Source organism: Python bivittatus, unplaced genomic scaffold (assembly GCF_059951505.1).
Source record: "Python bivittatus isolate LINGU-HERP-01145 unplaced genomic scaffold, Pbiv_v1 ctg000610_np1212, whole genome shotgun sequence".
Lineage (NCBI taxonomy): Eukaryota > Metazoa > Chordata > Lepidosauria > Squamata > Pythonidae > Python > Python bivittatus.
In genome coordinates this window covers 41,817,073-41,832,358 of record NW_028277088.1, presented here as the reverse complement: position 1 = coordinate 41,832,358, position 15,286 = coordinate 41,817,073, and the positions used below count along the sequence as shown (strand labels likewise).

Here is a 15,286-nt window from a genome sequence, read left to right as displayed (position 1 = left end):
CCAAGGAATACTTGGTGTGCCAAGCATCTGTTTGGTGGTTAGTGAAGCTGTGGCAGTGCTGGAGCTGGTGGCAGCGGTGCGGCCTGGAGGCATTGTCTGGCAGCGAGTCTTTTGGGGTGGTGGTGAATTCATTGAGTTTTTTTTTAAAAATGCTGGCAGGCTGCACAAGACTGCTTGGCAGGCTGCACGCGGCCTGCAGGCTGCACATTGTGCAGGCCAGCTTAAGACTAATATTCTGAACATGATCTTGGGATAAGGTCTGGTTAGTTACTTGGTTTGGAAATTATCAAAATAGCTCAGGGCGGTATGCTAGACTGGAAAAGTGGGGGGAAAAAAAATCCAGAAGAAAAGGATTGCAAACTATTCCCATGAATTTGGCAAGAAAGCTACATGGACATATCCATGAAGTCACTACGGAAGGAGGCTCACCTGGTGGGCATCTTTACCTTTATACGATGTAATCCTGAAGATATTCTGCAGCGAGGCTAGATGCTAAACATAAATAGCAAAAAGGGGATGTGGTTTGAGGGTCATGATAGAAGAATCCCTGTATGGAACATGGTATACTTTCAGAATTAAAACATAAGCTTTCTTTCATGAGTCAAAATATTGTTTATATGAGATAGAATTGTGCTATGTGTATGGGAGGAAACCAGTGACAAGGGAACACATGATAGTTGTTCCCTGTGAGAAGTGAATTGAAAAGATCAACAATCTGTAATAAGATCAGAGATTCATGTCTCATTCCTAAGTAAAAGCACTGAGCATGTTTTCCATTTTGCAGCCTTTCTATCTTCCTAAGTGTTATTCAGGTGTTGTTTAATCAATTGCTCCAAATCTGAACAGGACATTTCCAAATATTTCTGCCTGTTTATATAGTTCATCATGCAGACATCCATGCTGTAGCTACATTCTATAGCCCCTCTCTTCACACGTGTTTCTTTAAGAAGTCCATGGAGGCTCTAAGGGCTAGATAGGACAAAGCAAACTAAAACTGAATTCCAGCAAGACAAAAGTACTGTTCTTGCAGGAAAAAAAATCTGGCTCCAGTGGGGTTTCTGGATGGAATCATGCTTCCTCTGAAGGAGCTGAGATGCAGTCAGGGGGTCTTCTGGATTTGCAGGTCCTAGGTAGAGGCCATGGCTAGGAGAACTTTTGCCCACCTGTGGCTGGTATGCCAGTGGTGACACTTCTTGGACCATAAATTCCTGTACTCATCACCTCAAGTTTACACTACTGGAACACTGTCTACTGGAGATGCTTTTGAAGACTACCCATAAAAAGCAGTTCTCACAGAATGCAGTTGGCCACTTGTTTGTGGGCGAGACTGAATATTGCAGTAGAATCCTTTTTTTGCAGGCACCACACTGGGTGCCAGGAGTTTTCCGCGCACAATTCAGAGCGATGGCTTTAACCTCGAAGGCCCGACAAGGACTGCTGTGGACCTGCCCACCCCCACTGTTGAGCTTTAGAAAGTTTTTTTTAACCAGGCATTTGGGATCTCAGTGGTTGATTATGGGCTGGCTGCCATTTTGTTGCTTTTTAAAAATATTATTTCTATTCTATTTGCTACTTGTGGTTTCAGTGACTTTTTAGTGTGATTCTAGAAGTTTTATGATGTTGTCTTTATTATGTTTTATTGGCTGGTGTCCTGTGATGGGGCAGTAGATAAATATCTACAATAAATAAATGAATCAATGGCAGCTGAATGTTGACACAGAATTGGGAGAAATGGGAAAGGCATGGCAGCTTTCTTCTCTGTCCACCTGTTTTCCACATTACATGCCATTGGATATTTCTGTAGGTTTGATTTTACTCATGTGGAAAGATCTGCATATATGTCTTCTCTGGAAAATAAGATCTTCCTTTCTCATTCCACAGGCCCATAGAAGTTGGTGCAGAATAAGGCTGAAGAGATCTCCTCTGGCTGGTTACTGCTTCTTGCTTGCCTTATCTGTGATCACTTTTACAAGCTTCTCTCCTACATCCCTGAACAACTACAAGGATTTGAATTTCCAGCACTTGCCGAGGGAGATGCTACATGTGAAACCTGCCCCTTCTAAGCATCTGTGGAGAAATTCCACTATCCCTCTTGTCCGACAGCCATGGCGTTTCAGCCGTAGCAAACGGACCCACGCACAGGGAGGGCCACCTCTGTCAAATCCCAGTCCAGCCTGCAAGCAGAAAAGCATGCCACGCAGACAGGGTGAATTAAGTCATCGGGGTTTTAAAAAAAGGAGAAGGTTCCCTGGCCAGACTAGAAATCATAACATCGCAGCAGAAAACTTTGACCAGGGCAGAAGACTCCAACATGAAGAGCATCCTTCCAGGGCTAACGAAAAAAAAAGCAGCTTTGATGTCACTTTTACTCTAAAGGATGTTGGAAGAGACCTGAGCTTCTCACTGCACACAACCAAAAAAGAGGTGCATTGGAAACGGCAGAGGCAGTTGGCCCCCTTCTTTCCTCCTTTACAAGATGGAAAGCCTGGAGCCTTTTTATTTCTTATGGACACTTCTGCAGGCCAGCTGACTGTACCACAGGAGCAATGTAAGCCAGATGTGCAGGCCGCTGGTGCTGCATACCAATCCTCAGATTTAATCAAAACTCTTACCTCAGACAAGCAATTCTTCCAGATCATAACCAACACTCAGGAACGGAGGGATAATGCTCCTTTCCAAAAACTTCAGAGAACTTATCTTTGGGCTGTACATCCAGAGGAGCTGCGAAAATCAGAATGGTGCAAAGATCCTGTTTTCAAAGGAGAGGACAGGCTGAGGTTTGCTGAGAAAACCCTTCCATGGTTCACTCTGGATGATGTGGAAAAGATGAGGCTTCTGGCCAATGGTACAGTGGTAAAGAAGGACCGAATTCCTGGCCATGGGCAAATTATCAGAGTTGCCCTGTCATATAATCAAGATGCCCTTTTGCATGACTCCCAAAGTTTGTGCTTGAATGGGCTGTGTGGCTTAATCAAAAGGTCCACTGACCTCTATGAGGTTCTGGCATTCCACTTGGACAGAGTTTTGGGCTTGCGCCGGAGCTTACCTGTAGTGGCCAGGAGATTTAGAAGCCACCTGCTACCCTACAAGTACACCAATGGTGCTCCTAGGCCCATTGTATGGTGGGTACCTGATATACAGCACTTGAATGATTCCAACAATGACCAGAACTCCTTTACTGTAGGATGGTTGCAGTACCAGGACTTGTTGCAGCAGCGGTGTGGCATGGAAGATTCCAGAACATCACCTGGGAAAGCTCCCTGTTTGACTGTCCTACATTCTGAATGGGCCAAATTGGCACTCTTTGATTTTCTTCTGCAGGTAGATGGGTGGTAGATCAATGTTTTTCTTTTTCCCCCTAATAGGACAGAGCCAAGTTACAATACAATACAGAAGTTTGCAATTTGTGCCAAGATGTCACCAAACCGGTACTCTATCAAGTTCATGATAGATAAGAAGGTGTTCACAGTAGTCAATACCAAATGGTAACTGATTATAATTTACTGAGGAATGGTTTAGACATAGGACAATATCTTAGGTTTTTGGGGTTCATTTCTGAATTTATAATAATTTAAAGGATATTAACTAATAATTAACTGGCAAATTATTATGCACTGAATATGTGATATAATAATTACATTATAAAAGGAGAATTCCATGTTTCAGAGTTTAGAGTTTGGAAATGATCTCTTGGATTTTACATTCATGGGCTGCCTAGTGTCTCTTACAAAAGTACAAGCAATTGTGCTTGTTAATTGCTTAACTGCTTATTAATTGTGGAAATTTGCCCTTCCATAAGCAACTTGTGTCAATTCATATTATTTGGTAGTTTTAATCAATGAAATACATGCTGGAGATCTAACAATGACCAATTCCAACCTAGGATCAAATGAAATCTGGAGTTATAAAATAGCCTGTAGAAGAGGATACATTACCTTCCATATTAAGGCAGTAGAAACCTGGGTTCAAATCTCCTTCTGCTGTGAAGATGATTGGATAACCTGGCTAGTCAGTCTTTCTCAGTTTAACTTAGTTCACAGGATTATTAGGAGGGTAGAAGTGTACTAAATAAAAACAAACTATATGTATTTCTTACATACATATACTTACACACACACACACACACAGAGTAGTTTTGAAAATACCAGGAATGGACTTTCATTAATACTCTATGCATATGACAAGTTTAGTGCTTTTCTCACAAAGTGCATCATTGTTTCTGCTAAGCTGGTATTAAATGGGTAAATAGAAATTATTTGGAAAGTATAAGGATAGCTTGTCTTTTGGTACAATTAGGAATAGAAAGATTTTTACTCTGTGTTTTGACCACAATAGTATTTAGGATGTCTTACAACAGATCTTAAAGATATCAGAGTACAAGTGCATAATATAAGCACACACAGAACCAAACAGAGAAAACTAAAGAGAGGGATTTTTTTCTTTTATTAAAAATACATCTCATCCATACTACCCTTGGCACTCAGTTAAAATTTTGAAATCCAAATATAATTTGTATGGTGTGGGTTAATTTATCTTTAAAACAGCATTTTAGTTATCACTTATTGCCAATTATTATAATTCCTATTATGAATACAGAAAAACTGAATGCAAGCTAAAGTTTTTCTCATATGTCCATCTGTCCATCCATCCATCCATCCGTCCATCCATCCATCCATCCATCCGTCCATCCGTCCATCCGTCCATCCATCCGTCCATCCATCCATCCGTGTGGCACTGTAAGCTGTTTTTGAAACCTATAAATGCTTCAAGAGCCATTTACACTCTGGCATAATTAATTGCTTTTAGCATATTAAGCATGAAAAGCCTTGCTCAAATTGAAGTATGCAGATGGTGACCCAAACTTGTACACATGGGAAGAAAAAACCCCAATATTCTGCTAATTTGAGTTTTAGCAAACTTACCATTCACAAATGAAAGTTGGGGTAGAAATTCTATTTAAAAAAGCTGCTTATCTATCTATCTATCTATCTATCTATCTATCTATCTATCTATCTATCTATCTATCTATCTATCTAATCACTTTAGGGTATATAGGAGCATAAGGGAGAAGGAATTAAACCATCTTGACTTTTTTGACTCCCCTGTGGATGCCCCTGATTAGATAAATGTTGGAAAGCACTGCAAAAACAGCTTGATTTATTCCAAGTAAGTTTCAAAAGGCTAGTTTAACACAGACATATTAGCATTGTTACTATTTTTCTATGGGATTCTTTTCTTGCACATAATCATGTGATGAAACATCAGGATAAACAATATGGTCATAGGCTATAGCTGCAGAACTCAACAGTTCCTTCCGTGATTAAGAACTGGGAAAGTAACAACTATAAGACCTTTGTAACTTTATCTGCTGATGGGCTGAATCATATATTGCATCATTTCTATGATCCTGGGAATGAACTGGCCCTAGCCAGAGGAGGCCTATGTCAGAGTGTGTCTTGGTGCCACCATGTTATTCTTTACCCTTTCTCCTGGGGAAGTGGTCGTTCTCAGATCAATGGAAGCTTTTTGATTTCTCACACTGTCCTGGAAGATGCTGTACTAAACAGGGCCTCTAGATAGGTGTCTTGTGTGCTGGGCTCTCAAATGTTGCCTGCTCATGATGGTTTTCCTCTGGTTGAGAGGCTCTTAAGGACAGGAACTGGCTTGCAGAGATTTGTAGAGGCTTGTTCAAGCAGAGAATGTTACAGGAATTCTACTGAGACCAGGTCACATTTTTACTCATAAATGTTACTGAATAAATTATTATTATTAATTTATTCATTGAGGAACAAAACAGTATAAAAAGCAAAAGAATCACATCTTTCACTGGTATTCTTAGGAAATTTGAGTTCCAGTCAGGAACCTAGGAATTATCCAAGTAGCACCTTAATGTTATGTGCCCAGCATATAGCCAAAATCATCATCATCATCATCATCATCATCATCATCATCACCACCACCATCATCATCTCCTCCTCCCAAAAACTAGCTGCGCTGATTGGAATCATCCTACAACTCCTCAAACCCCATAGAAAGACATACTGCTATTGGTTTTTGATGTTGCAAGTCAATAAAATTGCAGTCGCTCTACACACAGCTCTTGGCACGGAGCAAAGTTTTCAGCTGAAAAGAAACCTTCCTAAAATGGGACCATATGCCCTATGAATACTCTTTTTTAAAAAAATCCCAGGTATTTCAACCTTTCACTTTAAATAATGCTTACAGGATAGAAAAAGAAGTAGTTGGCTTTTGTGTTTGGCTGCTCGGTTTAATTACTCTGGTTTCCATGTTATTTGATGCAGTGGCTCTTCCTGTGAGAAGGGGAGGTGTGCCTCTGATCTACTCAACCACCAAGTGCATGAAGGGTTCATTTTTTGGCAGTCATAAAAGACAAGAAGCAAAGACTAGCTTCAAGCCTCTTATCTAAAACATCTGGGAAGCCTGAAATACCTAGTTTCCACTTGAACTTATGTTGCAGCTGTGTGCATGCATTTCCCCTTCCTTTCCTTTTGCCTTTACTCTATAGTTATTCCAGTAAATTAAACATCTCCTTAAAAAACAATGAATAGGCAGTGTTAAAACAAAGCAGCCACAGAACAGGGAATAGATGAAAAGCTCTGCTTTCTTTAAGACACCTTTTGTGCTCAAAATGGCCTCCAATCTGCTTTGTTTATTACTTTTTTTTCCCTTCAGAAAGCACTTAGGTTGTTGTGCAGATATGCTGCTGGAAGGGATATGGATAAACAGGTCTTTCCATCTCACTTTCCTTTGCTCACACTAGTAACCTCCCTTGTCTGAATTTTACTTAATTAATTCTTTCCTTACCTAATGTTCTTCAGATATATTGGGATTATAATTCCAGAATTCCCAGACAGCATCTGAATGCCAACATATCTGAAGGGCACCAGGTTGGGGAAGACTAGTTTATAACCACACTGCTAGGAGATGGTTATGTATCTCCATATAATGTCTCATTTGAGTCCTGTTGAACTGGTTTAAGGTAAACGTGCATGTGATCAGGCTATGCAGCTACCTGAAATTTATAAAAATATTTTCGTTAATTCATGGTTGCAGCTGCTGTTCCTTTGCTTGCAAAATGTTGACAAATCACTGGGATTATAGAGGCAATTAAATTCATAGAATATTAAATACTAAAAAGCCGGCACTGGGAGCAAGTTGAAAATTTCAGATTGCTTTGCTTGGGCTTTGTCAGATTGAACACTGTCTCAATGCAAGAGAATACATTTAGCTCAGGGTTGAATTGTGGAGTCCTAGGTGCTCTCTGAGCTTGGTTGTTTGCTTGCAGATGTTTCATTACCTGACTAGGTAACATCATCAGTGCCAGTGAGTGTGGGGTTTGCTCCCTGTTTAAATACAGTAGCTTGAGCTACAGTTTTGGTGGGGGTGTGGTTTTCTCCTTGGTAGTGCCTTGATTAGGGTATTGTTTTCTGTTTTCTGCAGTGTTGGCTGCTGGAGAGGATGTGTCAGAAGTCAGAAGACATGATGAAAACTCCTTAATCTCACAACACATGGACAGACTCAACTATAGTTTCAGCTGGGAAACTAAGCATCCTAGACCAAGCTAAATCCAAAAATGCTAGGGAATTCCTGGAAGCTTGGCATTCAGACAAATCAGCCATCAATAGACACATAGAAATAAACCATATTTACACACCATTCAAAAGAGACCACAAGAAGCTAAGAAGGAAACAAAAAGACCAGAACACATCCCCTCCAGCAGCCAACACCCAGATAAGCAGGGATTAACACCAGGCAAACAAGCAGAAAACAACACCCTAATCAAGGAACTACCAAGGAGAAACCACATTCCCACCAACACTGGCAGGGCAAGCTGCTGTTTATAAACAGGGAGCAAACCCCATGCTCACTAGCACTGATGATGTTACCTAGTTGGGTAATAAAACGTCTGCAAGCAAACAACCAAGCTCAGAGAGCACCATGAACACTATCTGCATAATAATTTTAGGTACCCTAAAAGATTCATAGGCACCCAGCTGGAATATTAAACTTTTTTTTTTCAAACATTAGTCTCACTTTATATTTGAAACTCCTGCTGAAACTTTCCACGCTTCCAAAAATTGCCTGCAAGCTGTGGGTTCCTATTCAACAAATGCCCTCATTGTCCACAAATGTCTTGGCACTGAGGATACTGAAATGAAATCCAATTCCACAGGGATTCTTCTCTTGCCATTAGATTCCACATTATATGGCTACATTACATGATGCATCTAGAAAATGCATGTTTGCCCTATGTAGCACAGAGTATAGCCACAAGAAAAATACAGACAAGTAGGCTGTAAAGATCATTCCTGACATAGGAATTTCAGGGATCCCCCCATTCTGTTCACCCTGAAGAGTAATAAACAAACCTATGGAGGGATGGATGAAAAAGCAGTAATTTCAGGGCCACCAACTGTGTAAGAACGGTCCTAGGATATTTTTTGGAAGGTGTCAATATTTTCCCTGGCAACTCCAGACGGTGAGAAAGCAGAGTGATAGTTGAACACCTGCCAAATCTCACACTTTCAGATATTCTGTTAACACACCATCTGCTAAAATGCTGAGAATATCAGCTCAGTTTTATTAAAGAAATAACTTTCTCCTGAGATGAAATCAACCCAAGAAACTTTCACTGCATGAGTGGGTTTAAGTTAACAAATTTCACCAAACACATTTGCAGAAGAGCAGAGCCATTGTTCTCTGAGATGCCTACATATAGGTGTAGTTAGTGCTTAAAATCTTTCAGTCCAAGAGATTCCAGTGATTCAAAGATTCCAGAAGAGTGCTTCATCTAAACAGTAAAAATCTGCCCAAGGCAGGTTCTGGGCTTCAGTGGGCCTCTGAAAAGTATCCTCCAGTGAGTTTCTTCCTATGCCAGTGGACCCTGGTGAAATTACGCATTGGTGCTGTTGTCAGGAGAAGTAACACTTTGGCTGGGAGCCAATCTTTCAATTTTACAGAGTGCCCTGACAGAACATTCTTGGGGCACAATGGAAAATTAAGAGTGGCTCATCTGAACATGCAAAAGGAGTTAGGGCAGGCCCTGCTGGATGCTGGGGACCACTTCAGTTGTCTGAAGTCAGAATATGCTGGTGCTGAGCAAGCACATCTTTCATTCTCTTGAAATGATTGGTGTCCAGTCCCTATCATGAACCTTTTCATTAGGTTTAAACAAGCCAGCTGCCTAAGCCTGTATTCCAGTCTGCAATATTTGTTTTTGCTACTTAGAATATGTGAGCTGTGTTATTTTTCTAAAGAACTACCACATAAACAAAGCAATGAGTTAACATGGGTCTTAGGAACCCTTGGTTGAACAAGCCAGAGTAGTCTTAATGTTGAGTTGTGGTTCAAGAGCATAATGGCTGAGGTTTGGGGCTAAGTCAAAAATAAACCAGATTGTGGTTTAGATAGAGAAATATGGACATGCTTCATCATCATCATGTGTGTTTTAGCCACTTCAAAGATTATTTTTGGTGAATGTTATTTATTCAGTGAATATATCATAAAGAGGAACTTTCTTTGTGCACTTTGTCTTGTGATCTCTCTGATGAACATCAAAACAGTTCCTTTGGAATAGGTGTTCACAGTGTAGAAAGGCTGTTTGTGGGAATAACTCATCATTGCATTCATCTGATGCATCGAGAAGGTGTTATGTACTTCCCAGTATAGAATAGCAACCAACAATAGATCTGATTAAAGCAAAAAAAGAGAATAAACACTCTACAACAGCAATCAGTAATATAGCAATATTATGTTTAGTGTAAGCAAAAACAAAATTTAAATACATTTTCATGGAATTCTTGAAATATTTCTTCAAGGTGTGGGACTCTCCTTTCAGGTGTCTTAAGTCATTTGGGTAGCCTGCATATACAGCAGTCTCACCTCTGCAGATCTCCTTGAACTCAGATATGGGGATGATGGATATGCCAGTAGGTATGGGCAGTCAAGTGAGCATGGATATCTCCCCCAAAGCTTATCTTGTCTGGCTATGAATTCAAAGCAGTTACTCTTGCAATTGTTCAAAATTGCAAAGGCAATTTATATAGAGAAAAGGTTAGTATCACAGTCAGCAAAAGAGATACTGGATGTTGAGCACAGTAGGAAGAAAGAGAACTGGAAAATGCCTTAGAAAAGAAGGCTAGGAAAAACTCAAAATAGGTGCAATGTTTTCTCAATATAATGTACACTCTACTAGACCACACTGCCCTTATGCTTACTTGATCATCCTAATCTCTAAGAGAGAATATCCTAGAATTGTTGCTCATCCATTAGCAAATAGTTGTCTTGTGTGAAATGAAGAGCTCTTTATCTGATATGGCTAAACTCTGATCTCCCTCTACATTCCACATTTTCCACAGGTTCATGATCGCCTGGATCGATACTGCTGTGGTTTCCAGCCAGATTCCTCTGAGCCTTGTGTTCAGGAATTACTCCATGAGAAATGCCGAAATCCTGCAGAGCTGGTTTTGGTCCATATTTTGGTATGCCTAGTTATTGTTTGAAGCCCAGTGATTTACAGAATAGCCCAGTTATGCATGCTCGCTTTTCATTATATTGCTTTCCCAGCCAGTTGGTAAGATGTCAAAATAAATATGTGGGATGAAAGAAGATAATTAAGAATGAAATTACAAGTTTGGGACAGCATATATGTATACAATGGTGTGCATTACAGTAACTACAGTATAAAGTGGGGAGCTTGCCCCATGGTTTATGAAGTTAATAATCAGGTGATCTCAATGCATTCACGCAAGGTGTAACTGGGCAGTATCTAAGGTGACCCTTCCCCAGTCATTGAAAGCTTTCTGGCTTCTCAGGAGAGGGGGAAAACTTACTTTAAAAGTTTATTGCCCACCTATTTCCTTAGGAGGGCACTCACTCTGGTTACTAGTTTTTAAAACCCATTCATCACCATCTCAACTGTAACCTTACTGACTTAATCAGACCCTTCACAGAAGAACTTCTTGGAGAACTGAATTCATGCTGCATCAGATCACAATATTATTATTCCAAAACCACCCTTCCTGTTGTGAAGATTTCTGACATCAGAAGCCCCAAAGCAACACTGTTTGCAGAGGAGGTTCCCCCCTTCTCAATAGATATCTATTTTTCATGTTTTCTCCCATTGCTCCATAAGATGCAGTTGGTCTATTGTACATCAGTTCAGTAGCTGGTACAGAAGTACTGGTTTGTAGAAGGAAAAGTGCTTGAGGGCCTAGAAGATTTTGGATCTGCAACTTTCTCAATGGAGTAACATCCAGCCATCTTCCTTTTTGTCTCTTTTGGTTTCTTTATCCATTCTCAATGGGAGATTGAACAAATTCTATGACTTCCGCAGTGTTAGAACCATTAAATATCACAGAACATTGCATAGCAAATTTAAAATATCAGAGGCCTTCTGGAGGGGGATTAGGGTTCCTAAAAAAGCCTAGGCTATAGTGATTGTCAAATCTACAATATTGTCAAATATTGGTAGTCCAACATCTGTTTTAAATGAAAACCAGGAAGCTGGAAGCAATGTACTTTGAGAAAATCCATCTATCATCATCTTAGCTTTGAAAACATCATCCAACCACACTTCTGATTGAAAACATTGGCTGTGTTTCTAAAATCCTAATTAAGTTTGGATGTTGGCTTGATATGCTCTATGATTGATTTTTTTCTTTTCCAATATTTCTTTAGAATATGTAACCCTAAATATGATGAGCAGCCAGGCAAACATTCCAACATTTCATCAAACATTGCATTAGTCCATTCACATCCTTACCTTGTCCTCAGTTAATTGCCAAGTTTACTTTTTTCCCTTCTTCCAGGTTCGGAGGAGCAAGCCTTCTCATTTAGTATTTATTGACAATGCAGGAAGACCTTTCCACCCTGAAGCAAAACTTAATTTCAGACTTCTGCAAGGCATAGATGGGTAAGAGGGATGATAGAGCAATTGACCTAACAGAATGTCAGTTTAATGGGGTATAGATGCTACGTAACATTTCCAAAATGGAGAGAATAGAGTGATGATTTCCCTTTCTGTTGCATCCTGTTATATCCTGGAAACCAGCTTTGGTGGGGTTGGGGGACCCTCCAAAATAATGTGTCACTGGAGAATGTAGAAAGGGGGAGGAACTGAACAAAATCACTTGGTCCTTTACTGCAGAATGAGTCTCCATTGGATTCTGGTTCTCTCCACTAAAACCCTTTCATTTGTAGAGCAACAACTCTCTCTAACCTTTTTGATTGAAGACTACTTAATGGGGGAGAAAAGATAACCACAAGCCCTTTTGTCTGAAGTATTTTCTCATGTAGTTTTCTCTGAGTCTAGCTACACATCATATTAAATGTTCAGTTGCATTTCATGTGTCTAGTTTTAAAATTATAATCTTGGGTTTCTTCTTGCCAGATAGGTGAGAAGATTCTTAAGTCCAAGAACATTTACCGTTAAGTGAATTCCAGGAGGATACAAAAATTTGTTACAATGAAAAAAATGATAGCACAATGGTTCTGTTTACTGCAATTGGATATGTGTCTTTTCAGAAGAAAACTTGCATGTAAAAAACTCATACAGGATTGCAGACTTTAAGACACAAGATTTTCTGTGGCATAAACTTTCATGGATTGCAACTCTTTTCTTCAGATAAATTGAATTATAATTCTCGATAATGTATGAATGTTTTTCATTAAGAATAGGTTTTCTTAATCAACGCCCTTGAATATGTTCTTTGCAAAAAACATAAAAATGTTGTAAATCTAAATGTTTTAAGAGGCAGAGGGGTTATTCTGTTTGTTCTAAATGCCTCCGTTTATGAAAAAAAAATCCCTTTTCTGTTTATACTCTTCTCAGGTTTCCTCGGACAGCTATAACAGTGCTCCAATCGGGATGCTTGCAAAACCTGCTTTTACAATCACTGCATGTAGATCCAGAATTCTGGGGGAGTCAAGGTGGATATGAAGGTCTGAAGCATTGGCTTAATATCATTGACAGGAGAGGGCAGGCCCTACTCCAGTACATTCAAGAGCATAATCTGACCATCACAGAAGATTCCTTGGATTAGATTTTGATGACAAGTATTGCACATCCATCTGCTTTAGGAAAGAGCACTGAACTTGGAAAGACTCAATACCCTGATGCCAGGCAGGCAGGCATTCTGCTGGCTATGGAACCTGGGCTAAGTGAATTCAGAGATTTAAAATGAATGAAATAAAATTGAAAAGGGATGTGCAGTGGGATGATCGTAACTCAGAATAAAAATGTTGTAACTGATATTCAGACCGCCCTAGCTGAATATCCTTGCAAGGGATTTCCACAAAACAGGCATTGCTGCCAAAATATCCCTCTGTTTTCCTAATCAAAGTTCATTTTATTATAATGGCACCCCAAAGCAATATGAACCAGTAATCTTCGCTAGGAGACTGTTAGAAAGAAGGGGTATAACAAGGTATACTTGTTAATGAGGGTGCCCATCATTCAATTTGTCAGACAGTGAGGTTCAATATACATGTATATCTGTTTGGTAAATAAGAGAACAGATAAAAATTCTGATCTGACATGCATGATCCATAGGGTTTTAATGATGTAGACCAGACCTCCCCAATCTATTGCCCTCCAGATTGCTGGCTGGGGATTCCGAGTTGTAATCCCAACATTATGTAGAACAGTGTTTCTCAACCTTGGCAACTTGAAGATGTGTGGACTTCAACTCCCAGAATTCCCCAGCCAGCTGGGAAATTCTGGGAGTTGAAGTCTACACATCTTCAAGCTGCCAAGGTTGAGAAACACTGATCTAGAATATATCCCATTGAGGGAGACTGTGTTAGGAGGAAGGCGTGGATTGGGCCAGACTTGAAGACTTTGTTCCCAATGGCCTCAAAATCTGGAAACTCCCATGTTTCTCATTTCACAGACTGGAAGGGAAATGGTTTAGTCAGAAGGGTCATCAGCAAGTTTCAGAAGGATTCAATTATCCTGTTTTCAGCCAGACAAAAGTGCTGAATATTTCTAGAAAGTGTGTTTCCTGCCATCATACTGCTAGTGATGCTTCTTTCAAAGGAAAACAAAACAAAACAAGAAAATCCTGGATTTTGATTGACGGCAACGGCTGTAAAATGGATCAACAACACAAACCTATCAGGTCTTTCCATGCTCGTGGGGTGTTGAATCTTCTCTGTTCTTAAGCATGTCCTGTATTGTCTCAGCATCAGGTCATTTTGCGTAACAGACTGGCATCTTCACCGCTTGTCCGCTCCAGCAACCCGCAGCTTTGAAAAGCCCCATCTTAAAATTGTTTCTGCCTTTCCTCAGTCACAGTTGGTTGCCATGGAAATGATTAAGATGACTTGCCATGGAAGGCAGCCATCAGCAGCTAAAAAAACCCTTTATGAAATAAATACCTTATTTTCATGTAAATCAGTTCTGCTTATAATAATGAGATGGGAGAAAGTGGGAAAAGCAAAGTTGACACTGTCAATACCAATACTGCTGCAGAAAATAGCATACCGTGATATTTTTTGGTGTTTATATTCTATTAAAAAGCTAAGGCCCCACCCCACAATCACCGGCAAATGTCAGGTGAATCTATTTCTCTCCTACCACCCTCTATATTCATTACGGGAAAAACAGATGAGACACGGACAGTTATGTTGGTCTGTGAGAAACAAACACAGTCCAAAATCCATTTTTGTATAATATTTCTATTAGGGCCCACCAAAATGAATGGATCAGTTTTCCAATCTGCCAGACTTCTTTCTCACACAGTACAAAATCCCACACAAAATAAGATGCAGAAAAGTTAAAAAAGTCAGTGCTTATCTGTAAGCTTGTAATGAAGATTCAGTATTAAAAATAGTAATTACAGGCAAAATTCATGAGTCCCCAGTGAATAGGCTAGTATCAATTTTGTCTCTAGCATATGAGACAAGACAATTTTCTACTTCCAGTTTCGAAAAGCAAGGTTCAAAGAATGTCATTCTTGCCCTGAGAGAAACATGCTAACTCCTGGCTTAATAGAGAACAGGAATGAAAAGAAAAACAACGGCCTTCCTTTTAGCAAAGCCCGAGATTAACTGTATCTGCTTGCCCAGTGGGGAGTTCTCAGAAGCTTGCATGCTCCCTGCTAGCTTCGTTGGTCTTATTAAAGGCATTACCCATCTATAGATTATAGGAGAGGTCTGCTGAAAAAAGCCACCATCATTTTTATTTGTTTTAATGTTTGCTCAGCCATTTCCAATATGACCCTTCAAGAGCTTTCTTAAGTTCAAATGACTTCAGGCAAAAGAA

General features: G+C 39.9%; 1 protein-coding gene across 1 annotated transcript in view; it reads left to right on the top strand.

Moving 5' to 3' along the window:
• Positions 1-13,671, top strand: part of GASK1A (golgi associated kinase 1A) — a 33,563-nt gene extending 19,892 nt beyond the window's left edge. The window contains exons 2-5 of the mRNA XM_088150875.1: positions 1,882-3,321; positions 10,380-10,502; positions 11,832-11,935; positions 12,854-13,671. Of these exons, the coding sequence (XP_088007001.1) occupies positions 1,882-3,321; positions 10,380-10,502; positions 11,832-11,935; positions 12,854-13,064 (1,878 nt within the window). The 3' untranslated portion in view covers positions 13,065-13,671. The remainder of the gene's footprint in view (positions 1-1,881; positions 3,322-10,379; positions 10,503-11,831; positions 11,936-12,853) is intronic.
• The last annotated feature ends 1,615 nt before the right edge of the window (positions 13,672-15,286 follow it).